Genomic DNA, 27403 nt, shown 5'->3' with positions numbered 1-27403 from the left:
AATCCACCTCTGCCATTGGGATGCACGTTTATTCGTTTTTGCTCGCAGACCCCCCCCCCCCCCCTCAAAAGCTCCCAAACCTCCATTGATGTTTTCTCCTCTCATTTCAGCAACGTTTTGGACCAAAGGACTGCCACGCCACGGTTTCCAAGTATCTTGGGAAAGGCTCCACAATCCTCAATGGGAGATTTTTGAGCAGAGGTCAACACTACAGGGATCTTAAGGCCAAAGGCTTGACCTAAACTGTGTTGTGGGGCCACCCGAAAGATGGAGGCTCTTCCCATCTGACAAAACCATCCTTAAGTCACCCATCTGTGTGCCGATGTCCAGCTGGAATCAAAACCCCAGGCGATTAACACACAATAATAATAATAATAATAATAATAATAATAATGGGCCCAGTCTGGCCAAAGGGATCCTTTCTCTGGACGCTCGGACCCTCCGCAGGGTTTCCGTGCTCAGGGACCGGCGTTCAGAGGCCGCAGCGTCAAGTAGATCGGCTTATCTGGGACCAGGATGAGGTCAAATTTGGTCCCCACGTCCACGCCCCTCTTCGTTTCCACCTTAAAGTTGTCCAGCATCTGGGAAGAGAAAGAGAACGACAGATTTATTTTCCAAAGAAGGGTTTTGCCTCCTTATATATTTGTTTGACGCAGCACCAATTGCCCATTGTTAGTGACGCCAACAACTCAATTGCTGGTTTGTGAAGTGTCATAACTGTTGGAGCATGCAAGGCAGCAATTGATTTATATGTGTCAACTGCAAAATAAGATGCATGAAGCTGATTGGTCAGGCAATGCCCAGGGAGCAGGCTGACCCTAGGACTTTTGGTTACTGTTGCATTTTTGTTCAGGCTTCAACCATGCAGGTGCCTAGAGAGAGATAAAGAGAGAAGTAGAAAGAGGCAGAGTTTGGACGGTTTTAAATGGTGTATTTTAATATTTTGATACATGTTTTTAATGTTTATGTATGTATATAAGGATTTGTGTCTCAGCACTGAATGTTTGCTGTATATATGCTGTGCTCCGTCCTGAGTCCCCTGAGTCGGGGTGAGAAGGGAAGAATATAAATGTTTTAAATAAACCGGAATCACTGGGTTATTGTAGGTTTTTTCGGGCTATATGGCCATGGTCTAGAGGCATTCTCTCCTGACATTTCGCCTGCATCTATGGCAAGCATCCTCAGAGGTAGTGAGGTCTGTTGGAATTAGGACAATGGGTTTATATATCTGTGGAATGGCTGGGGTGGGGCAAGGAGCTCTTCCCTGCTGCAGTTAGGTGTGAATGTTTCAGCTGATCACCTTGATAGGCACTGCCAGGCAATCAAATGCTAATCAAGGTGGTCAGTTGAAACATTCCCACCTAGCTCCAGCAGACAAGAGTCCTTTGTCCCACCCTGGTCATTCCACGGATATATAAACCCTTTTTTCCTAGTTCCAACAGACCTCACTTTGTCTGAGGATGCTTGCCACAGATGCAGGCGAAACGTCAGGAGAGAATGCCTCTAGAATATAGCCATATAGCCCGAAAAAACCTACAGCAACCCAATAAATAAATAATGAGGCGCTGAAGCCGTTTATCCACATGGACAAAGAAAGAGCATTTTAAATCTCTCATAAAAGGCCATTATGTGAGTTGGTGCAAATGATCCCATTATATATATATATGTTGTTCTGAACTACGAAGAGTAAAAGACTGTTCTGTACTGTTCCCCTGCACGGCATATTTTATTTCTCCGGCAAGGCAGCGTGTGGGCTGATCCAATGTGAACTATACGCTGTTCATTTGACATTAATCCACAATACCAAGAGTCAGACTCACATGGATGAGGAACAGTTGCATCTCCACCTCCGCAATCCGGCGCCCCAGGCACTGGCGCGGCCCAAACCCAAAGCTGAGTCCTCGGAAGTGTTTGGAGTCGTGGTTCAGCCACCTCGTCGGGTTGAACTGCTTGGGTTGGGTGAAAAACCGGGGGTCCTGGCCCATGGCGTGAATGCCCACCTGGACTAATGTCTGCAAAGAGAAGGCGGAACGAGGGCATCCCTCAGTCACGTTTCCTCCTCCCACATCTCCAAGCTCTGATCCTTTCTGCTTTTTCCATTGACATGGAACTGAGTCCAGATCAAGTTTCTGAACTTGGCTCCCAGAATCTCTTTTTTTATTGTGTCAGAAGTGACGAGAAACTGCAAGTCACTTCTGGTGTGAGAGAATTGGCTGTCTGCAGGGATGTTGCCTAGGGAACATTGCCCGGATGTTTTACCATCCTATGGGAGGCTTCTCTTACATCCCCACATGGGAAGCTGGAGCTGACACATGGGAGCTCACCCCATCTCGCAGATTTGAACCACTGACCTTCAGGTCAGCAGTTCAGCCAGCACAAGGGTTTAACCCATTGCGCCACTGCAGCTCTTCCATCATCTCTTGATATGGCCCTTTTTTCCAAACCAATTGGAAATGTGGGTTCTGTGTGGTCAGTTTGGCCCAATTCTATCATTGGTGGGGTTCAGAATGCTCTTTGATTGTAGGTCAACTACAAATCCCAGCAACTACAACTCCTGAATGTCAAGGTCTATTTTCCCAAACTCCACCAGTGTTCACATTTGGACATATTGAGTATTCGTGCCAAGATTGATCCAGATCTATCACTGCTTGAGTCCACAGTGCTCTCTGGATGGAGGTGAACTGCAACTCAAGGTCAATGCCCACCAAACCCTTCCAGTATTTTCTGTTGGTCATGGAAGTTCTGTGTACCAAGATTGGTTCAATTCCATCATTGGTGGAGTTCAGAGTGCTCTCTGATTGTAGGTCAACTACAAATCCCAGCAACTACAATTCCCAAGTGACCCCACCAGTATTCAAATTTGAGCATATTGGGTGTTTGTGCCAAATGTGGTCCAGTGAATGAAGATTTACATTGTGATTCATAACAGAAGCAAAATTAGAATTATGAAGTAGCAACGACAATCATATCATGGTTGGGGGTCACCATGGCATGAGGAACTGTATTAAGGGGTCATGGCATTAGGAAGGTGGAGAACCACTGGATAAAAGGATGAAAACGGGAACTGATAGCAAGTGAGTCATTGGAAAAAAAAGGAAAGATTGCTTCCAAGTCAAGGCGAAGGACAAGAAATGGGTGTGGATTCTCAGCAGGAGCTGGACCCCCGAAACAGAGCCCAAGAGAAGAAGAGTCCATGATTGACAGAGCAAAGGAACCGGACTTTTGGCCTTTCCTTCGCAGCTGGGAACTTAATTTAGTTTGATTTCCTTATGGTTAGGTTGACTTGCAGGGTTCTCGAGAAGGAGGGCGATCAATGGAAGAAGAACCCCAATATGGGTTGTTCTGGGTTTTTTTCAGGCTATATGGCCATGGTCTAGAGGCATTCTCTCCTGATGTTTCGCCTGCATCTATGGAAAGCATCCTCAGAGGTTGTGAGGTCACAGTGATTCCGGCCATGAAAGCCTTCGACAACAGACCTCACAACCTCTGAGGATGCTTGCCATAGATGCAGGCGAAACATCAGGAGAGAATGCCTCTAGACCATGGCCATATAGCCTGAAAAAAACCCAGAACAACCCAGTAATTCCAGCCATGAAAGCCTTCAACAACACAACCCCAATATGGTTTCCTGAGGATGACTTCTACTCACCTTGGCTGGAATAAAGTAATTCTGAAGGATAAGCTCGTGGGTGATGTATCTCTGGATCGTCACTGCAACCGGGTGGAGTCTTGGGAGGAAAAAGAGAGATGTTACCAAAGGTTCAAAAAACTATGAATCCTCTCCAGAAAGCTCAAAGCACAAAATGACTGAGGGAGTCTTCATCTTTGAGGGACTTTACCATCAAGTGTGGTAAATTTATAGAACACGTGAGCCAAAGTGTATCGTACTGTGACTGTGAAATGGTGATGCTTGTCAGCATCCAGGCCTTAAAGAAGTCCCTTTTTGGGCGATCAGCTCCCAGAATCATAGAATCATAGAATCATAGAATCAAAGAGTTGGAAGAGACCTCATGGGCCATCCAGTCCAACCCCATTCTGCCAAGAAGCAGGAATATTGCATTCAAATCACCCCTGACAGATGGCCATCCAGCCTCTGTTTAAAAGCTTCCAAAGAAGGAGCCTCCACCACACTCCCTCCGGGGCAGAGAGTTCCACTGCTGAATTGCTCTCACAGTCAGGAAGTTCTTCCTCATGTTCAGGTGGAATCCCTTAGAGCAGTGTTTCTCAACCATCCTAACGCCGTGACCCCTTAATACAGTTCCTCATGTTGTGGTGACCCCCAACCATAACATTATAATATGTTATAATATACTACTAATAATCTATATATATAAAAATGGAAAGGGCGTCCAACGGGACAGCTAGGGCTGTTGCAACTTCATATCTGTAAATTTGCTACTGTTGTGAATCGTCATGTAAATATCTGATATGCAGGATGTCTTTTCATTCGCTGGACCTAATTTGGCACAAATACCCAATACGCCCAAGTTTGAATACTGGTGGAGTTGGAGGGAATGGATGTTGTCATTTGGGAGTTATAGTTGCTGGGATTTATAGTTCACCTACAATCGGTGAGCATTCTGAACGCAACTAATAATGGAAACTGAACCAACCTTGGCACACAGAACTCCTATGACCAAGTAGAAAATACTGGAAGGGTTTGGTGGGCATTGACCTTGAGTTTTGGAGTTGTAGTTCATCTACATCCAGGGAGCACTATGGACTCAAACAATAATAGATCTGGACCAAACTTGGCATGAATACTCAATATGCCCAAATGTGAACACTGGTGGAGTTTGGGGAAATTGTATTTGGGAGTTGTAGTTGCTGGGATTTATAGTTCACCTACAATCAAAGTCCCTCGAACTCCACCAACAATAGAATTGGGCCAAACTTCCAATATATAACCTCCATGACCAACAGAATATACTGGAGGGATTTGGGATGAATTGACAGCGATTTAGGGGAGATGTAGTTCACCATCCACCTTTCTGATGGGTCTTTGGTGACCCCTCTGACACCCCCTCGCGACCCCCCCAGGGGTCCCGACTCCCAGGTTGAGAAACGCTGCCTTAGAGAGTGTGCTGGTCAGAGGATGCTAGTTTCCTCAAGCTTGGATAAATACAAGGTCTTTTTAGACCTCTGGGCATCCCACTGTTCTCCACCAACTTCCAGTGGACATTGACCATAGCATTGCACTGGCGAAACTAGAGATTCCTAGAGAGCTGTTCTCTCAATTCTAGGTCTTCCAGCCTCCGAAGGGCATTCATGAAAGACTTCCCCTGACCCGCTTCCTGTGGACTCAGAGAAATGACACTTGGCCCAGTCCTGAGTCCTTCTCTCCATCCAGGGACACGTGTTTCTCCCATCTTCTTCAGCAATTGTCAACACCTCACTTGTAGAACTTGACCGGTTGCTCCAAAAGCCACCTTGTGACTTTGGAAACCAGAGTCTCATCATCTGAGAAATCCTTGCCCTTCAAAAATAGCTTCCTTGTTGGAAAGAGGTGGAAGTCTGATAGTGCGAGGTCGGGTGAATAAGGGGGATGCAGAGAATTTGAAAGCCATTTTAGAGCATGCTTCTTCCATTTGGGCAACAGGTGAGTTGGGAACTGGGTCATAGAATCATAGAATCCTAGAGTTGGAAGATACCTCGTGGGCCATTCAGTCCAACCCCATTCTGCCAAGAAGCAGGAATATTGCATTCAAATCACCCCTGACAGATGGCCATCCAGCCTCTGTTTAAAAGCTTCCAAAGAAGGAGCCTCCACCACACTCCGGGGCAGAGAGTTCCACTGCTGAACGGCTCTCATAGTCAGGAAGTTCTTCCTCATGTTCAGATGGAATCACCTTTCTTGTAGTTTGAAGCCATTGCTCCTTGTCCTAATCTCCAAGGAAGCAGAAAGGAAGCTTGCTCCCTCCTCCTCCCTGTGGCTTCCTCTCACATATTTATACATGGCTATCATATCTCCTCTCATCCTTCTCTTCTTCAGGCTAAAAATGCCCAGCTCCTTAAGCCGCTCCTCATAGGGCTTGCTCTCCAGACCCCTGATCTGCACCCTCCTCCCTGTGGCTTCCTCTCACATATTTATACATGGCTATCATATCTCCTCTCATCCTTCTCTTCTTTAGGCTAAAAATGCCCAGCTCCTTAAGCCGCTCCTCATAGAGCTTGTTCTCCAGACCCTTGATCATTTTAGTCGCCCTCCTCTGGACACATTCCAGTTTGTCAATAAAGCCTGAGCTCGTTTTGTGCTTTAGCCTTACGGACCTTTTCCCTACAGGTGTTGGCTATTTGTTTGAATTCTTCTTTGGTGATTTCTCCCTTTTTCCACTTCTTGTGCATGTCTCTTTTGTGTTTTAGCACAGTTAGAAGTTCTTTGGATATCCATTCTGGCTTCTTTGCATTTGTCCTATTTTTTCTCTTTGTTGGCACAGTTTGCAATTGTGCCTTGAGTATTTCACTCTTAAGAAATTCCCATCCACCTGTAACTCCTTTGTCTTTTCGTATCTGTGTCCACGGAATGCTGCTCAGTGTTTCCTTCATTTTTCGGAAATCAGCTCTCCTAAAGTCCAAAATGCGGGTTTGACTTGTCTTACTTTCAGCCTTCCTTTGTACCTCAAATTGCAGGGTGATGGTCTTGCAGAAGGCAAAGGACACCTTTGGAGAGCATGCCACATGGTCTCTTGGTTTGGATGGCCTCCCACAACTTCCGTACCTGTGAAGTATAGTCTTCCCCAGGGATCATGGTCCCCTTTGCTAGGAAATCCATCCAAACTACTCCATGCTGGCCCCAAAATACTGTGAGCATGATCTTGGCTGCCCAGAATTGGGCACATGCCTTCTTTGGAGGCGACAAGTGGACTTTGCATTGCATTGACTGGACTTGAGTCTCAGGATCAGAGGGATGGACCCAGCTTTCCTCCTGTGTGATTGGTCTGTTGGAAAAGTCCTCCTGGTTTCCATGGCACACCATTGTCATGAGAGCCTGAAAGCATTCAACTCGTTCCTGCTTCTGGAAAGATGTGAGCAGTCAGGGGACCCAGCGAGCAGATACCTTATGCAGGTGAAGATGGGCTTGGATGATTTCTTCCATGGACCCTACACTCATCTTGACATTTTGGGCTCGGTGGTGAATGGTTATGCAGCTGCCCCTACGCCCCACCTCGCAATTTAAGATTATCCGGGGAGGCCCTGCTCTCGCTCCCATCAACAGCGCAAATGAGGTTGGCGGGGACAAGGAGCAGGGCCTTCTCGGCTGTGGCCCCTTGCCTATGGAACTCACTCCCAAAGGAGGCAAGATCTGCTCCCTCGCTCCTGACCTTTAGAACAAAATTAAAATCATGGTTCTGAGACCAGGCCTTTGGACAATAGATGTGCGCAGCTTTTAGTGGGACAAGGACTGGAACGGTGACTCGACTGATGAGATTGTTTTATGGTTTTAATAGCTTTTGATAATTGGTGATGTACTGTTTTTAAATATGATTTCTGTTTAAACTGTGGTTTTACTATTGTAGTTGTGAGGCATTGAATTTTTGCCATTGTCTATGTGTCAACCGCTTTGAGTCCCCCCCAGGGGTGAGAAAAGCGGTATATAAATACTGTAAATAAATAAGTATTTTCCAAAATGGTGACCACCACTTGCTGGATGGTGGGTCCATCAATAGCAGAGTGGGGTCACCTTGGAATTGGAGCGGTTTCCACCAAAGTCCAACTACATTGCAATGGACAATCGATCCTTGACTCCATCATCTGATGGGGAATCATTCCCATAAACCTCTTTCATCCCATTGAGCGTCTCCTTGGGTGGGCGGCCTTTCAAGTCAAGGAACTTGAGGACCGCTCTGGGTGCCACTGGGTCCATTCTCAAACCTCACTTGAGCACCTGTCACATCAAAACCGTTCTCAGTTCTGAGTTGTCAATTGGCACGTAACCTATAGAGCAGTGTTTCACAACCTGGGGGTTGGGACCCCTGGAGGGGTCACGAAGGGGTCTCAGAGGGGTCGCCAAAGACCATCAGAAAACATAGTATTTTCTGTTGATCATGGAGGTTCTGTGTGGGATGTTTGTCCCAATTCAATCGTTTGAGTCCACAGTGCTCTCTGGATGTAGATGAACTACAACTCCCAAACTCAAGGTCAATGCCCACCAAACCCTACCAATCTGTCTGCCAAGTTTGCTTCAATTCCATCGTTGGTAGAGTTCAGAGTGCTCTTTGATTGTAGGTGAACTATAAATCCCAATAACTACAGCTCCCAAATGTCAAGAACTGCTTTGCCCAAACTCCACCAGTGCTCACATTTGAGCATATGGAGTATTGTGTCAAGTTTGATCCAGATCCATCATTGTTTGAGTCCATAGTGCTCTTGGGACGTAGGTGAACTACAACTCCCAAACTCAAGGTCAATGCCCACCAAACCTTTCCAGTATTTTCCGTTGGTCTTGGGAGTTCTGTGTGCCAAGTTTGGTTCAATTCCATCATTGGTGGAGTTCAGAATGCTCTTTGATTGTAGGTGAACTATACATCCCAGCAACTACAACTCCCACAGGACAAAATCACCCCACCCCACTCCCAATCCCACCAATATTCAAATGTGGGTGTATTGGGTATATGTGCCAAATGTGGTCCAGTGAATGAAAATACATCCTGCATACCAGATATTTACATTACTATTCATACCAGCAGCAAAATGACTGTTATGAAGTAGCAACAGAACTAATTTTATGGTTGGGGGTCACCATCACACGAGGAAGCATATTAAGTGGTTGTGGCATTAGGAGGGTTGGGAACCACTGCTATAGAGACTGAGATCATTCCATGTGTGCATTTTCAGCATCCTTTGATATAGAGAAGTGGGTCAGGGAAAAGCTGGCTGTAGGCACCAGAGAAGCTACAGATTCTTAGAGCATTTTAAGCAATCCACGAATGGTCAGAGTTGCAAATGTGGAGGGTCTCCTGTGGCATCAATGGATCACACACTCCTGGGAAGGGGACCCCCCTACCTTAGCACTTCTTTGACCGTCGCTTTGACCAAGGGGACCGATTTCAATAACTTCAGGAGATCTCCTTGGGAAGAGGCTTTGGCCGCAGAGATCTCGGACCGCAGCTGCTCCTGGATGGACGGCGCCCGGGCCAGTTCGTGCAGGGCCCACTGGAGACTCATGGAGGTCTAAGAGCACACCAGAAGCAACCATCACGTTTGGGGCAGAAATACCTTGGGATGACAACACATGGAAAATGGCAGGCTTCCCTTTCCCAATCCGCTTCCCCAGGCCTTACGGTGTCCACTCCTCCAGCCATCATCTCCGTCACGCTGGCTTTGATGTCTTCCACGGCCAGCTTGTCCTGCATTAAAAGGCTGGCCAAAATGCCCGGGTATTCGTTGCTGTCTTTCCGTTTCAGACGCAGGTCTCGGTAGATGTTCTGAATGCACTTGTCAGCTGGCGAGACGGAGGGAAAGAAGGGGGAAAGCCTTGAGGAAGGCACCTCGGTCCAATGGGATGGGAGCAAAGGTCCTCATCCTCCCTCAAGCACTGGATTCTTATATGATTGTTGGAATGGTGTCCCATTAGAATGGTGTCCCACCCTTTCCCAATCCCGCACCCCAACTTACATACAAGCAACTGCTGGGCTTGACGTGGCTCTGCTTGCCCATCTACCTCACTACTAATGTGCCCGTACCTTGGGAAGTTGGATCTGGCCACGGTGGTCCATGTTCTTGTTACATCCCGATTAGATTACTGCAACGCACTCTACGTGGGGTTGCCTTTGAAGACTGCTCGGAAACTCCAACTAGTCCAGCGTGTGGCAGCCAGATTGCTCACCGGGGCGTCATACAGGGAGCACACCACCCCCCTGTTGTGTCAGCTCCACTGGCTGCCGATCCAGTTCCGAGCACAATTCAAAGTGCTGGTTTTGACCTACAAAACCCTATACGGTTCCGGCCATTCTGACAATGTATCTGTCAGAACGGATCTCCCTCTACGTCCCACCTTGGAGTCTAAGATCTTCCGGGGAGGCCCTGCTCTCGACCCCGCCTCTATCACAAGTGAGGCTGGCAGGGACGAGGAGCAGGGCCTTCTCGGTAGTGGCCCCTCACCTGTGGAATTCACTCCCCAGGGAAATTAGATCTGCAACATCGCTCCTTTCCTTTAGGAAAAAACTGAAAACATGGATTTGGGACCAGGCATTCGGACAATCGGGCAGATGAAGAAAGAAATGATTAATGGAAATGATTAGGAAATGATTAATGGATTAGAACTACGGAACTCTGAAAGACGGAACGCTGAGCACGAGAATAGTTTTTATATGATGTGTTATGTACTAGTTGTGGATTGTTTTAATTGTGATAACTGTTTTTAACCATGGTTTTGTATATTATGTGTAAAGTGTATAGGCATCGAAGTGTGCCTTTTTTGTAAGCCGCCCCGAGTCCCCCCCCCCCCTCGGGGGTTGAGAAGGGCGGGGTCAAAGTACCCGAAATAAATGAATAAATAAATAAATAATCCAAACTGCTTCAAACACCCTTCGGTCCTCCGGGTGTTTTGGACTTCAGAAATCATTACCATTGGACAACCTGGCTTCTGGGACCTGGAGCCCCAAACACCCAAAGGAACGAAGACGGTTGGAGACCACCGCCCTGCGCCCTCGCTCTTGCCGGTGCCGGGTGAGAAAGGAATGACCTTGGGTGACCCTTGAGGGCGGACCAGAGAGGAGCCCAGCGCTCACCGTGCGTGAAGATGGTGTCCCAGGCCTCCACGTGACCCTTCCAAGCGCTGGAGTTGATCCAGCGCAGAAAGGCGGGCGGGATGTACAGCATCGGAGAGGTCGTGTGGAACATCCGGGTGATGGCATCGATGAAACGCTGGCTCTCCGGGTCAATGAAATCCTGCAGGAGCCCCAGGCGCGTGCCGTAGAGGACACTGCACACCGCTGTGGGACAGGACACGTGTGGGATAGGACAACCCGGAGTGGACTATTCTCCCCCGCCCCCCCGCCCCATTCTGGACACTTGCAGAACATTTGTTGTTGTTGTATGTCCTCACTAATGGCAATCCTTGGCAAGATTTGTTCAGAGCGGGGGTTGAAGGAGAGTGATTTGGCCAAGGCCATCCAGTGGATTTCGGAGCCTGGGTATCAGGATGTGAACCCCGATATCCAGCACTCAAGACGTTGCGCCACCCTAACTCTTGATGCTGCTGCTGCTAGTTTGCTACTGAGCTAGTTTGGTGTAGCACTTTGAATGTTGGATTACAACTCATTGGGTCAAGTAATTGGGTCAACAGTTGTTCCAATGTGTCTTAAATAATAATAATAATAATAATAATAATAATAATAGGTAAAGGTTTCCCCTGACATTGAGTCTAGTCATGTCCAACTTGGAGGGAGGGGGAGCTCATCTCCATTTCTAAGCTGAAGAGCCGGCATTGTCCATAGACACCTCCAAGGTCATGACTGCATGGAGTGCCGTTACCTTCCCACCAGAGCGGTACCTATTGATCTACTCACATTTGCATGTTTTCGAACTGCTAGGTTGGCAGAAGCTGGGGCTAACAGCAGGAGCTCATCCAGATCCTCAGTTCGGCAACTCAGCGGTTTAACCCGCTGCACGACCAGCCCCCCCCCCCCCCCAATATTTTAAAATACACAGAAAAGGGCAGTAAACACAAGTTTACTGACATGAATTTCAAGTTCATAGTTAGGAATACCAAGAGGATCAAGCTGTCTATCTGAAGTCATTCTTCGGCCCAAGTGACAGTCAAGAACCGGCCTGGACGATGGGCCGCTTGAACGCCTGTCCTGTCACGGAACCCATTGGGTGCCTTTGGGCAAACCGCACTCTCTGCCTCAGAGGAAGGCCAAGAAAAATCTCCCTGAACAAATCTTGCCAACTGACAGGTTCATTTTTGGATCATCCTAATTTCAGAAGTGACTTGAAGGCGTACAACCGAGACTGACAGTTCACAACACTCAGATTCTGGGAAGCCCGTCTTCCGCACTACGGCTCTCAGATTTCGCCACCCAGCGTGGGAAGAGGCTTTGAGGAATCACAGCCCCCTAACGCGCCCCATTTCCCACTCCTGTCCAATCCCGATGGCGCTCTCCGCATACTCACACTCGAGGGCGAAACGGAAGAGCTCGTTGCTCAGGTCGGCCGTCCACTTGCCCTGTGGGCTCCGCCCGATCTGGACGTGAACCCTCTTGACAAAATCTTCTCCCACCGCATTCAGTGGAGGCACAAAGTTCTCAATCGCTTCGAGAGACAGGGCTTCCCTGTTTAGAACCAGGCGGTCATGACGCCAGACTTCTCCATCCCTAGTCGGGGGGGGGGGGGGGCGGGGGGGGGGGAGAGTTCAGCGCTAAGAGAATTCTCACACTGTGATAAAGAAAAAGCTAATTTATCTTGATCAAACACCTCTCCAGGAATTTCTAGGTCTTCCAGCAAAATCCTATGGCCAACATTTGCCATGGAACCACTTTGGAGGACCAATATAGAGACTTCTAGAAAGGTCTTCTCTCTAGAAATCTTTAGGTCCTCCAGAATAACCCTATGGTCAACATCTGCCATGGAACCACTTTGGAGGACCTATATAGAGGTCTTCTCTCTAGAAATCTCTAGGTCCTCCAGCATAACCCTATGGCCAACATCTGCCATGGAACCACTTTGGAGGACCTATATAGAGGTCTTATCTATAGAAATCTCTAGGTACTCCAACATAACCCTATGGCCAACATCTGCCATGGAACCACTTTGGAGGACCTAGAGACTTCTAGAAAGGTCTTCTCTCCAGAAATCTCTAGATCCTCCAGCATAACCCTATGGCCAACGTCTGCCATGGAACCACTTTGGAGGACCTAGAGTCTTCTAGAAAGGTTTTATCTCTAGAAATCTCTAGGTCCTCCAGCATAACCCTATGGCCAATGTCTGCCATGGAACCACTTTGGAGGACCTAGAGTCTTCTAGAAAGGTCTTCTCTCCAGAAATCTCTAGGTCCTCCAGCATAACCCCATGATCAACGTCTGTCATGGAACCAGTTTGGAGGACCTATATGGAGACTTCTAAAAAAGTCGTATCTCTAGAAATATCTAGGTCCTCCAGCATAACCCTATGGCCAATGTCTGCCATGGAACCACTTTGGAGGACCTAGAGACTTCTAGAAAGGTTTTATCTCTAGAAATCTCTAGGTCCTCCAGCATAACCCCATGATCAACGTCTGTCATGGAACCAGTTTGGAGGACCTATATGGAGACTTCTAAAAAAGTCGTGTCTCTAGAAATATCTAGGTCCTCCAGCATAACCCTATGGCCAACGTCTGCCATGGAACCACTTTGGAGGACCTAGAGTCTTCTAGAAAGGTCTTCTCTCCAGAAATCTCTAGGTCCTCCAGCATAACCCCATGATCAACGTCTGTCATGGAACCAGTTTGGAGGACCTATATGGAGACTTCTAAAAAAGTCGTATCTCTAGAAATATCTAGGTCCTCCAGCATAACCCTATGGCCAATGTCTGCCATGGAACCACTTTGGAGGACCTAGAGACTTCTAGAAAGGTTTTATCTCTAGAAATCTCTAGGTCCTCCAGCATAACCCCATGATCAACGTCTGTCATGGAACCAGTTTGGAGGACCTATATGGAGACTTCTAAAAAAGTCGTGTCTCTAGAAATATCTAGGTCCTCCAGCATAACCCTATGGCCAACGTCTGCCATGGAACCACTTTGGAGGACCTATATGGAGAGTTCTAGAAAGATCTTCTCTCCAGAAATTTCTAGGTCCTCCAGCATAACCCTATGGCCAACATCTGCCATGGAACTTCTAGAAAGGTCTTCTCTCTAGAAAGCTATGCAGTATCCAGCATATCCCTATGGTCAACGTCTGCCGTTTAACCACTTTGGAGGACCTAGAGACTTCTAGAAAGGTCTTCTCTCTAGAAATCTCTAGGTCCTCCAGCATAACCCCATGATCAACATATGCCATGGAACCACTTTGGGGGACCTAGAGACTTCTAGAAATGTCTTCTCTCCAGAAATCTCTAGGTCCTCCAGCATGACCAGAGGAAGTGAACTACAGACCTAGAGATCCCCGGAGAGAACATTCTAAATCAAACCCACGAATAGTCCAATCTGCAAAAATCAAACTGCAAATGTGGAGGGACAAGTGGACTCTGCTCTTTATGGATGGCTGTGAAAGTTGGACAGTGAAGAAACCCAATAGGGAGAAAATGAACTTCTTGGAAATGTGGCCTTGGAGGAAAGTTCTACAGATATTTAAAAACACAAATGAATGGGTCCAAGAGCAAATGGACTCTCCCTAGAAGCTAAGATGACCAATGGAGGCGGTCGTACTTTGGCCATATCGTGAGACAGGACCCACCAAGACTCCCTCGCGGCCAATCTCCCCATCTTAGTGTGAAGGGCCTTACTTGAGAAGCACTCCGCAGGGCTTGTTGCGGAAGTCACGGTAGGCCTTCCACGCGGGCACCATGAACCTCCTGGGGTAGAGTCCTTCCGCCTTAAAGACAATGGCGGCGTCTTCTGGGTAGATGATGTTGACGCTCTCGTAGTTGCCCAGTTTATCCCTGGCAAGGAAGCAAAGTCAGAGAGAGAGAGAGGGGGGGGGGGTCTTCCTCATGCCCCTTCCTCCAGCCAGACTTCCCTTCTTTGGAGGCAAGTGACTAGATGCCAGTCGATAAATAAGAACATACCAAGCTTATATCTTATACTTAATCCTATACAGGTCCATATCGCCCGGTATTATCAGCAGCTCAGACTGGCAGCGGCTCTTCAGTTCCCTCAGCAGTTTCTTTAACTATCTGGAATGCATCTAGACTGTAGAATTAATGCAGTTTGACACCACTTTAACTCCCATGGATCAATGCTATGGAATCTTTAGCCTTCTCAGCCAAAGAGTGATGGTGGCAACTCCTATGATCCACAACACTGGTCCACAGCAGTTCAAATGGTGTGAATCCACATTAATTCTATAGTGTAGATCAGTGTTTTTCAACCTGGGGGTTGGGACCCCGGGGGGGGTCAAGAGGGGGCATCACAGGGGTCACACCAAAGACCACCAGGAAACACAGTATATTCTGTTGGTCTTGGGGGTCTGTGTGGGAAGTTTGGCCCAATTCTATCATTGGAGGGGCGCAGAATGCTATCTGATTGTAGGTGAACTATAAACCCCAACAACTACAACTCCCAAATGTCAAGGTCCATTTTCCCCAGGGTTAGGGGTTTTATGCCACCACATCCCATTCCTGGCTCATGTTCCCCTTCTTCCTCCCCACGAGGACTCCAAGATCTTTTTCACACGTCCTGCTCTCGAGCCAGGCCTCATCGTCCCCCATTCTGTCTGTTTGCATTGTTCAAGGGAGTTCTGTGTGCCACGTTTGGCCCAATTCTATCATGTGTGGAGTTCAGGATGCTGTTTGATTGTTGGTGAACTATAAATCCCAGCAACTACAACTCCCAAATGTAAAGGTCTATTTTCCCCAAACTCCACCAGTGATCACATTTGGGCATATTGAGTATCCGTGCCGGGTTTGGTCCAGATCCATCATTGTTTGAGTCCATAGTGATCTCTGGATGTAAGTGAACTACAACTCCAAAACTCAAGGTCAACGCCCACCCAAACCTTCCAGTATTTTTTGTTAGTCATGGAAGTTAGCTGCCCCAAGTCCCTTGGGGAGATGGTGGCAGGTTATAAATAATAGTAATTATTATTATTATTATTATTATTAGCTCTGTGTGCCAGGCTTGGTTCAGGTCTCTCATTGATAGAGTTCAGAATGCCCTTTGATTGTGGGTGAACTATAAATCCCAGCAAGCACAACTCCCAAATGACAAAATCAACCCCTGCCCCCAATCCCACCAGTATTCAAATTTGGGCATATTGGGTATTTGTGCCAAATTTGGTCCAGCGAATGAAAATACATCCTGCAAATCGGATATTTTCATGACGATTCATAACAGTAGCAAAAAATGACAGTGATGAAGTAGCACCAAAAATAATGTCATGGTTGGGGGTCACCACAACACGAGGAACTGGATTAACAAGAATGCCATATTCCTGCTTCTTGGCAGAAAGGGGATGGACCGGGTGGCCCAGGAGGTCTCTTCCAACTCTTTGATTCTAGGATTCCAAGGGGTCGCGGCATTCATTAGGAAGGTTGAGAAACACTGGTGTCGATGCCTGGCTGATAGTCACCTCGTCACAAGACCATCCAGGCTACAGATTGATTGGCTCTCCAACGACGAACCAGCCTATGTCCCTGGGCATCTTGAGAAAGAAGGTCCAAATGGAAAAAAAGACCATTATCTTAGTAGATAGGTCTAGATATCATGATCACTTGGTTCTGAGATATGATGTTGACATCTGTACCAAGAGATTCTCCAACTTTGCCCTGAAGTGATACTAAGGGACCTTGGACAAATCGCGCCCTCGACCCCAGATAAAGGCCAAAGCAAAGTCCTCTGAGCAAATCCTAGAATCCTAGAATCAAAGAGTGGGAAGAGACCTCGTGGGCCATCATCCAGTCCAACCCCATTCTGCCAAGAAGCAGGAATATTGCATTCAAGGCACTCCCGACAAATGGCCATCCAGCCTCTGCTTAAAAGCTTCCAAAGAAGGAGCCTCCACCACACTCCCTCCGGGGCAGAGAGTTCCACTGCTGAACGGCTCTCAGAGTCAGGAAGTTCTTCCTAATGTTCAGACGGAATCTCCTCTCTTGCAGTTTGAAGCCATGGCTCCATTGCGTCCTAGTCTCCAGGGAAGCAGAAAGGAAGCTTGCTCCCTCCTCCTCCTCCCCGTGGCTTCCCCTCACGTATTTATACATGGCTATCATGTCTCCTCTCAGCCTTCTCTTCTTCAGGCTCAACATGCCCAGCTTCTTAAGCCGCTCCTCATAGGGCTTGTTCTCCAGACCCTTGATCCTTTGAGTCGCCCTCCTCTGGACACATTCCAGCTTGTGAATATCTCTCTTGAGTTGTGGTGCCCAGAATTGGACACAATATTCCAGGTGTGGTCTGACCAAAGCGGAATAGAGCATGGGGAGCAGGACTTCCCTGGATCTAGACACTAGGCTCCTCTTGATGCCTGAGGCCAAAATCCCATTGGCTTTTTCCCCACCACATCACAATGTTGTAGACAATCGGCCCATTTTGGGGTTGTCTTAACTGGGAGAAGATTTGGAGGCACACAGAAGCCGCCAAGGGTTGGTCCACCGCCCAGATGTCCTCTTTTCCCCACAGGATTCAGACCCCAGGTGCACACCTTCTCAGAAGCCCCTTCACTCAAAGCATTCCCATCTCTGAAGCAAGTAGGGGCCAACTTTGGCTCTCCGGGTGTTTTGGGCATCTGGAGAGACAAAGTTCACCCATGCCTGCTCTAAAGGTTTGCAAATTATGGTTAACATCCATTGAAACGTCTGCGCAAACATGTCATGCGCAGTTTTATTTAACGGATAATTTTGTGCGCATCTACACCACAGAATTAAGTCAGTTAGGCAGTTAGAAATAACTAACATAACATACCAGTATTTTTTTAAAAAAAAAAAACCTCAATAATCAGGACAGTAAATAAAGAACAACACTCAAAAAGCAGGGGAATTCCGGACAAGAATCGATCAGGGCCAGCTAACAACTCCCAACAAAGAATCCCCCCGGGCAGGAAAGAACTCTTGGCTTTTGGAGGCAAGTGTGAATGTTGCCATTGATTAGCATTGAATAGCCTTGCCGCTTCAAAGTCTGGCTGCTTCCTGCCTGGGGAAAAGTCCTTTGTTGGGAGGTGTTAGCTGGTCCTGATTGTTTCCTGTCCAGAATTCCCCTGCATTTTTTGAGTGCTCCTCTTTATTTATGATTTAAATCGGTGACCACTGACTATTTGTTGTCTGTTTTTATATTGTTTATACTGTTTTATATCATTATTATACTGCTGTTAATTGTATATTTATGTTTTGATGTGGGCGCCATGGGGAGCCGCTTCATTAGCCGTCCTGAGTCCCTCTGCGGAGGTTGAGAAAGGACGGGATAGAAAAGCCCTAAATAAATAAATAATACTGTCCTGCTTTTTGATACTGGTGTCAGCAAGCAGCCAGGCTTTGAAGCTGCAAGGCAATTCGATGCTAATCAAGCTGGCCCATTGCAACGTTCACGCTGGCTTCAAACAGGCAAGAGGTCTTCCTCTCACCTTGGACATTATTCCACATATATATATAAACCCCAATTTTCCTAGTTTCCAACAAACCTCACAACCTCTGAGGATGCCCGCCATGGATGTGGGTGAAATGTCAGGAGAGAATGCTTCCGGAACGTGGACAGACAGCCCGGAAAGCTCACAGCAAGCCCTGCAAAATCTTTGTTTGTGCATTTTGCTCAGGCAAACTTGGGCGCTCCAGGTGTTTTGGACTTCAACTCCCACAATTCCTAACAGCCTACCGGCTGTTAGGAATTGTGGGAGTTGAAGTCCAAAACACCTGGAGCACCCAAGTTTGCCCATTCCTGGTGTGACCACACAGTCAATGAAGCTTCAAAGGAAGCCCACTCCTCCTCCTCACCACCATCATCACCATCATCCTGCTGAAACACAACTCACCACAACCACAAGCGGTCCCAAAGAGCCCCTTACCGGTAAATGGGCCCGAAGGCCTGGAACTTGTGTATCATGATGTTGTGCACGTTGTGGAAGCCGCCTTCCTTCCAGAAGGGATACAGGTTGAGCCAGCTGCGCTTCCAGTTGCCCGGCAATTCGTCAAACGCACCGGGCGGCCTTCCCTTCCAGAGGAGAAGGGTACAGCTCCCGGGAAAGGCTGTGCACCCTCCGCCCGCCAAGGTCCCGGGCATCCTCGGGCCAGAAGAAGGCCCTCCATGTCCTTGGGATGCCCGAGGCGGGCGAGCAGAGGCGCCTCCTGGCCAGCATGCCCAGAGCGGAGGGAGGGAAGGAAGGCGCACGGAAGAGCCCGGCTGCTCTCAAGGAGGCAAAGCGCGGAGGCAAAGCGTCCTTCGGAGTGAGGCCAGATCACGAAGACGGCCCCGTCTCATATAGCAACTCCTCCCTCCCTCCCTCCCTCTCTCCCTCTCTCTTGCAATGATTTGCTCAGGAACGTTGGGTTCCTTATTTGTTGTGTCATCAGCAACCACACCATTGTATTACAGTTCTAACAGAACAAAACAAACACACAGATTAAAAAGAAAAAGAAGAAAAAAACACAGATTTTGCAAACTTGGTAATCTATTAAATGTCCTTTGAGAAGTCTCTGTCCCCGTGGAGTGCCTCTGGTGTTGCCGCAAGAAGATCCTCCCTTGTGCATCATGTGGCACAATGCTCAGGGTGCATTGCAGCAGGTGGTCAGTGGTTGGCTCTTCTCCGCACTCGCATGTCGAGGATTCCACTTTGTGGCCCCATTTCTTGAAGTTGGCTCTGCATCTCGTGGTGCCAGAGCACAGTCTGTTCAGCGCCTTCCAAGTCACCCACTCCTCCGTGTGCCCAGGGGGGAGTCTCTCATCTGGTATCACCCATGGATTGAGGTTCTGGGTTTGAGCCTGCCACTTTTGGACTCTCGCTTGCTGGGGTGTTCCAGCGAGTGTCTCTGTAGATCTAAGAAAACTGTCTTGATTTAAGTCATTGACGTGTTGGCTGATACCCAAACAGGGGGTGAGCTGGAGATGTCTCTGCCTTGGTCCTTTCACTATTGGCTGCTACTTCCCGGTGGATGCCAGGTGGTGCAATGTGTAATTTCTCCAGTGGTGTAGGGCGCAGACACCCCGTGATAATGCGGCATGTCTCATTAAGAGCCACATCCACTGTTTGAGCGTGGTGAGATGTGTTCCACACTGGGCATGCATACTCAGCAGCAGAGTAGCACAGCGCAAGGGCAGATGTCTTCACTGTGTCTGTTTGTGATCCCCAGGTTGTGCTAGTCAGCTTTCGTATGATGTTGTTTCTAGCACCCACTTTTTGCTTGATGTTCAGGCAGTGCTTCTTGTAGGTCAGAGCACAGTCTAGAGTGACTCCTCCCAGGGATTTGGGTGCACTGCAATGCTCCCGTGGGATTCCTTCCCAGGTAATAATCCTCAGAGCTCGGGATGCTTGTCTGTTCTTAAGGTGAAAGGCGCATGTCTGTGTTTTAGATGGATTATGGATCAGCTAGTTTTCCCTGTAATAGGCAGGAAGAGCACCTAGAGCTTCGGAGAGCTTCTGTTCAACTATCTCAAAGCTCCCTGCTTGAGCGGTGATGGCACGATCATCAGCGTAGATGAAGCTCTCTGTCCCTTCTGGCAGTGGCTGGTCATTTGTGTAGATGTTGAACATGGATGGAGCAAGCACGCTCCCCTGAGGCAGGCCGTTCTTCTGTTTCCGCCATCTGCTTCTCTGGCCCTGGAACTCAACAAAGAAGCTCCTGTTTTGTAGCAGGTTTCCTATGAGGCAGGTGAGGTGGTCGTCCTTTGTGATGCTATACTTTTTTCTCAGGAGGAGGCAGCGGTGGTTCACAGTCTCATAGGCTGCTGACAGGTCTATGAAGACACCTCCTGTGATCTGCTGCCTTTCAAAGCCATTATCTATGTGCTGAGTCAGGTTCAGCACTTGCAATGTGCAGCTTTTGCCTTTCCTGAAGCCAGCTTGCTGTGGGATTGGGTTCCTTAATCCCAACCCTCTAACCTCCCCATTTGGTCAAAAAAATGCCCATATAGACACGAGAATAAGCCAACCTGAATATAAGCCGAGACACCCAGTTCTGGAGAGACTTATTCTGCATAGAATTACGGAAAAAACAGACCCCTGTCTGATCCCACAGCAAGCTGGCTTCAGAAAAGGCAAAAGCTGCACATCGCAAGTGCTGAACCTGACTCAGCACATAGAAGATGGCTTTGAAAGGCAGCAGATCACCGGAGATGTAGGTGAACTACAACTCCCAAACTCAAGGTCAATGCCCACCAAACCCATCCAGTATTTTCTGTTGGTCATGGGAGAACTGTGTGCCAAGTTTGGCTCAAGTCCATCGTTGGTGGAGTTCAGAATGCTCTTTGATTATAGGTGAACTATAAATCCCAGCAATTGCAACTCCCAAATGACAAAATCCTAATTTTTGAGTGATGGTCACTCCTTGTGTTGTGAGACATTTTGTTGCCAAACTTGGTGTGATTTCGTTCATTGGTTCTTTTGTTTTTAAGGTACTCATTATGCACAGAGCATGCATATATAGATAGATAATACTAATTTAGTATTATTATTTCATTATTAATAATATTTATGTATTACCTCCCTCGCCCTATGGCTCAAGGCAGGATACAACACGGTTAAAACAGTCAAATGCAACACCACTGAAATGCATCTCCCACAATACATACAGCAACACACAACATACAACCTAGGCCTGTCTCCCTCCTCTGCAATGTTGGCAATGCCTTCTCAAGGCCAGTGGGCTTTGATGGTTGTCCGTCTCCAAATGCCGTATCGCGCTGATACAAGCCAGGCCCGCCGTGATAGCGCTATCCCAGAGATGAAAGGGGAATACTCCAACCATCGTATCACCTTACGCTCATCTCTCCGCCTTCTGTTGACAAAGGTGCCTTTTCTTCTTCGTCTCGCTGGACTCCTCCGTGCCCCTCCTTGAGATCAAACACCCACATCTCCTTCCATATGTCACAAGAGCACAGAGTTGGGAGGGACCCCCAGGCCACCCAGTCTCACCCCATTCTGCAGGACAAACCTTCCCGGTAGATGGACATCCAGACATTATTGAAAAACCTCCAGAGAAGGAGACTCTAGCACACTCGAAGGCACCCGCCAAGTCCAGCTTCTGAGGCAAAGTCATCGTCCGGCTGTAGCTCAGCGTTTCTCAACCTGGGGGTCGGGACCCCGGGGGGTGGGGATCACGAGGGGGTGTCAGGGAGGTCGCCAAAAACCATCAGAAAACACAGTATTCTCTGTTGGCCATGGGGGTTCTGTGTGGGAAATTTAGCTCCATTCTCTTGTTGGTGGGGTTCAACGATAGAATTGGGAGGGTTCAGAATGCTCTTTGATTGTTATTATAAATTATACATTATTTTGATTTTTTTCATTTTTAAAATTATTTTGGGGAATATTTTTTATTATTTTGATTTTTTACATTGTTTTTTGGAATATTTGGGAGAATATTTTTTATTATTATTTTGATTTTTACATTATTGTTTGTGACTATTTAGGGGAATCTTTTTATTTGTAATATATAATTGCTGTATATTGCTGACAGTGGCGGGGCAGCTACAGCAATTCTTAGAGGAGACTGCGGGTTTGGACCCCTTTCAATCCGGCTTCCGTTCAGGTCATGGGACAGAGACGGTCTTGGTAGCTATTCCTGACAGAATTCATCGTCAGTTAGACCGAGGTGGATCAGCGCTATTGGTACTCTTGGACCTCACCGCTGCATTCGACACCGTGGACCATGACTTGCTGATCCATCGATTGGCTCTGTCTGGTGTACGAGGAGGTTGAGCCCTGAAATGGTTCAATGCGTTCCTCCGGGACCGGAGACAGAGGGTGGAGTGGTCAGGCCAAAGCTCTGAGAGCTCCTGCCTTTGCTGTGGAGTGAGTTCCCCAGGGTGCCATCCTCCTCTCGCCCCTGTTATTTCACATCTACGTCTGGCCACTTGCTGGACTGGTGCGGAGCTTTGGCCAAGAGTGCTCCCAGTATGCAGATGATACCCAGCTACTCTTGCGTCTAGACTAAAAGTCAATCCTGCAAAGACTGAGATCCTCTGACCCGGCCAGCCACCAGAATTAACCCAGCGTCTGCCTGATTTCGATGGGGAAGCTCTGGTTCCGCCTGCCACTGTTCAAAGCCTTAAAGGGGTTGTGTTGGACTCATCGCTGATGATGGAGGCCCAGGTCACAGCCAGAAGGAAGCAGGCCTTTTTCCATCTTCGCCAGGCAAGGAAATTGGCATCCGACCTTTCGGTAGAAGCATTGGCAACGGTCATCCACGCAACAGTCACCATGAGGTTGGACTATTGCAACACCTTCTATGCTGGCCTTCCAAAGTCAATGACCCAGAAGATTCGGATGGTCCAAAATGCAGCGGCCAGGTTGCTAGCAGGATCATCTCTAAGATCCCATATCACACCGATTCTGCAACAACTGCATTGGTTCCCAAGAGAACATCGGATCTTGTACAAGATCCAGATCCTGACATTGAGAGCTCAAAATGGCCAAGGACCTTTGTGTCTTAGGGACCGCCTCCTTCCTCTTCTCCATCCGTGGTCACCTCGATCCACCCAGGAAAATCTCCTCTACATCCCGGGCCCAAGGGAGGCACATTTGGAAGATACAAGGCATCGTAGAGCTTTTTCAACCTATGCTCCAATTCTGTGGAACTCATGGCCTCCATATATTAGAGCAATGTCGGAGTTGCGACCTTTTGCAAAGGTGCTCAAGACTTGGCTGTTTGGTTGTGCATTTAAGTAACCGGATCAAATTTTGCCATAGTCACTGCTGAGTGTTTTTATGTTGAATGTTTTTATGTGGAATGTTTTATATTGTGTATAAACTGTTTTAAATTGTAAGTCACTCGGAGCACCTGGGTGGAGAGCGACTAATTAAGAAATAAATTGTAATGATGATGATACTGTACCATATTATTATACCACAATACATATAATATACCACCTGTATATTATACTATTAGTATTACATAATATATTGTATCTTATCATAAGTAGTAGTATATACAATATATTATATATTATATTACATAATCACATACATACACACACACACACACTAGTATTACTATTTGTTGTTGTTCATTCGTTCAGTCGCCTCCGACTCTTCGTGACCTCATGGACCAGCCCACGCCAGAGCTCCCTGTCGGCCGTTACCACCCCCAGTTCCCTCAAGGTCAGTCCAGTCACTTCAAGGACGCCATCCATCCATCTTGCCCTTGGTCGGCCCCTCTTCCTTTTGCCTTCCACTTTCCCCAGCATAGTTGTCTTCTCTAGGCTTTGCTGTCTCCTCATGATGTGGCATTCAAAGGACTTCAACTTTGTTTCTAGTATCTTTCCCTCCAGTGAGCAGTCGGGCTTTATTTCCTGGAGGATGGACTGGTCGGATCTTCTCGCAGTCCAAGGCACTCTCAGGACTTTCCTCCAACACCACAGCTCAAAAGCATCGATCTTCCTTCGCTCAGCCTTCCCTGAGGTCCAGCTCTCAAATCCGTAGGTGACTACAGGGAAGACCATGGCTTGGACTAGGCAATGGATCTTGGTTGCCAGTCTGATGTCTCTACTCTTCACTCTTTGATCGAGACTGGACATTGCTCTCCTCCCAAGAAGGAAGCGTCTTCTGATTTCCTGGCCACAGTCTGCGTCTGCAGTCATCTTTGCGCCTAGAAATACAAAGTCTGTCACAGCCTCCACGGTTTCTCCCTCTATTTTCCAGTTGTCAATCATTCTTGTTGCCATAATCTTGGTTTTTTTGACGTTTAGCTGCAACCCAGCTTTTGCGCTTTCTTCTTTCACCTTGATGAGAAGGCTCCTCAGCTCCTCCTCGCTTTCGGCCATCAGAGTGGTGTCATCTGCATATCTGAGGTTGTTAATGTTTCTTCCAGCAATTTTCACCCCAGCTTTGCATTCATCCAGCCCCGCACATCCTCGCATGATGTGTTCTGCATACAAGTTAAAAAGGTTGGGTGAGAGGATGCAGCCTTGCCGGACGCCTTTCCCAATCTTGAACCAGTCTGTTGTTCCGTGGTCAGTTCTGACTGTTGCAACTTGGTCCTTGTACAGATTCCTCAGGAGAGAGGGAAGGGGGCTTGGGATGCCCATCCCACCAAGAACTTGCCACAATTTATTATGATCCACACAGTCAAAGGCTTTAGAATAGTCAATGAAGCAGAAGTAGATGTTTTTCTGAAACTCCCTGCCTTTCTCCATTATCCAGCGGATATTGGCAATCTGGTCTCTTGTTCCTCTGCCTTTTCTAAACCCAGCTTGAACATCTGGCAACTCTCGCTCCATGTATTGCTGGAGTCTTCCTTGCAGGATCTTGAGCATTACCTTACTGGCATGAGAAATAAGGGCCACTGTACGGAAGTTTGAGCAGTCTTTCGCATTTCCCTTTTTTGGTATGGGGATAGAAGTTGATTTTTTCCAGTCTGATGGCCATTCTTGTGTTTTCCATATTTGCTGGCAAATGGCATGCATCACCTTGACAGCATCATCTTTTAAGATTTTAAACAGTTCAGCTGGGATCCCGTCGTCTCCTGCTGCCTTGTTGTTAGCAATGCTTCTTAAGGCCCATTCAACCTCACTCCTCAGGATGTCTGGTTCTAATTCATTCACCACACCGTCATAACTATCCTCAATATTATTATCCTTCCTATACAGATCTTCTGTATAGTCTCGCCACCTTCTCTTGATCTCTTCAGCTTCTGTTAGGTCCCTGCCATCTTTGTTTCTTATCATGCCAATTTTTGCCTGAAATTTACCTCCAATGTTTCTAATTTTCTGGAAGAGGTCTCTTGTATATTACTATATAACAATGTTATTATTTCTATACACTATTAGGTAAAGGTAGTCCCCTGACATTAAGTCCAGTCATGTCTGACTCTGGGGTGTGGTGCTCATCTCCATTTCTAAGCCAAAGAGCCGGCGTTGTCCATAGACACCTTCAAGGTCATGTGGCCAGCATGACTGCATGGAACGCCTTTACCATCCCGCTGGAGCGGTACCTACTGATCTACTTACATGTTTTTGAACTGCTTGCAGAAGGTTGGCAGAAGCTAGGGCTGATAGCGGAAGCTCACGCCGCTCCCCAGAATCAGACCTGCGACCTTTCGGTCAACAAGCTCAGCATCTCAGCGCTTCAACCCACTGCGCCACCGCGGGCTCCCTAATACACTCTTACATTGTACATATTGATGTTGCAGGAGACACAATATGTTAGTTTCTGAATTTATTTTCTCCAAGCCATTTGTGTCTTTGCTCACTGAATTGCGATCTCTAACCACTGAACGCTCAAGGACTAACGTGAGTGTTTCCAAGCGAGAGGTGGGCACAGTGAGTGGTTTTACTACCCAGTGCATGTCCCCAACTGCTCTGCCTCTGGCTTTGCAGTACGAGAGACTGAGTGTGAAGGGTCTCTGGAGGCGGTGGAGGGACCCTTCGAGGAGCGCGGCTACGGGTGCAACGAGGGGCCTGGATGAAGGACCCCGCCACCAAGGACGACCGTATCTACGTCACCAACTACTACTATGGGAACAGCCTGGTGGAGAATGTATTGTCGAAGGCTTTCATGGCTGGAATCACTAGGTTCTTGTGGGTTCTTTCGGGCTATAGAGCCATGTTCTAGAGGCATTTCTCCTGACGTTTCGCCTGCATCTATGGCAAGCATCCTCAGAGGTAGTGAGGTCTGTTGGAATTAGGACAATGGGTTTATATAGTCTGGTGGAGTCCCGCAACCTGGAGAATATCAAGAAGGTGAGGAGGGGGCGGGGCAAGTCGCAGGAGGAGGAGGAGCTTAACAGATGATGGGTTGGGCTTCTGCTTGGTCGTTGTAAACATCACAGTGACCAACAGGACTAATAATATAGCATAATGTGTGTGTATATATATATGTTGTAAGCCACTCTGAGTCCCTTTCGGGGTGAGACAGGGGGCATGTAAATGTCATAAATAAATAAATAAATCTGGCCCATTGGCCACCCACCCATTCCAAGCACCGCTCTGCACTGCTTCCAACAAGAACACCAGTGATGAGAGCAGAGGCAGAAACGCTGAAGCCCCCCAGGCGAGGGGCTGCCTTTCCTCTCAAGGAGGAAAGCCTCCTTCAGATGTTCTTCAGGACCGATGGACACAACCATTCACCTCATCGGGCCCTTTGGCCACCCATCCATTCCAAGCACCGCTTCCAACAAGAACACCACTGATGTTTACAAAGGCTGCCAAAGACCCTTCTGAATGGACGGCGCATGAGAACAGACCCAAAACACTCATTCAAAAAACAAGGGCCATCTTCCGCTTAGACAGGCTCTGAAACCTCATTCCTACAACCACACCACACATTGGAAACAACCTCTACCTGACCCAAAAGGTTTGGAAAGCAACCAAAGGCTGAGGCGAGATCCAAAGAGAGCCACGCAGGATGCAGGGGGTGGGCTGAGAACTTTGGAAGGCGCTAAGGTGGAGGATGGAGACCCCCACTCCCATTGACACAGGTCAAGAGCAAAGGAGGACAACGCCAGCCCTTGGGCGCAGGTGGCACAGAGTGAGAACACAAAGCACATGTTTTGCTTGTTTCGATATTGGTGACACAACAGAGTGGAACAAGAGAGGATTCATCAGGCCTGTCCCTGCCAAATCGGGACATTTGTAGGGAGTATAAATGCAAAAAGAACCAACACAGTGATTATTCCCACTGCCCTGGACAATG

At 47.8% G+C, this 27403-nt stretch overlaps 1 protein-coding gene across 1 annotated transcript; it reads right to left on the bottom strand.

Annotated features, from left to right (window-relative positions):
• Nucleotides 1-404: 404 nt before the first annotated feature.
• Nucleotides 405-18918, bottom strand: LOC132762727 (cholesterol side-chain cleavage enzyme, mitochondrial). Its single transcript, XM_060755908.2, is given in 10 exon segments — nucleotides 405-581; nucleotides 1821-2012; nucleotides 3650-3728; nucleotides 9005-9171; nucleotides 9282-9442; nucleotides 10731-10934; nucleotides 12118-12317; nucleotides 14424-14579; nucleotides 18626-18756; nucleotides 18758-18918. Coding segments are annotated over 10 exon segments (1572 nt in total). The 5' UTR covers nucleotides 18917-18918; the 3' UTR covers nucleotides 405-458.
• Nucleotides 18919-27403: the final 8485 nt, after the last annotated feature.

This window comes from Anolis sagrei, chromosome 9 (genome assembly GCF_037176765.1).
Source record: "Anolis sagrei isolate rAnoSag1 chromosome 9, rAnoSag1.mat, whole genome shotgun sequence".
NCBI lineage: Eukaryota > Metazoa > Chordata > Lepidosauria > Squamata > Dactyloidae > Anolis > Anolis sagrei.
Note: the sequence above shows the minus strand (reverse complement) of the source record. Positions and strands in the feature narration are given on the sequence as shown.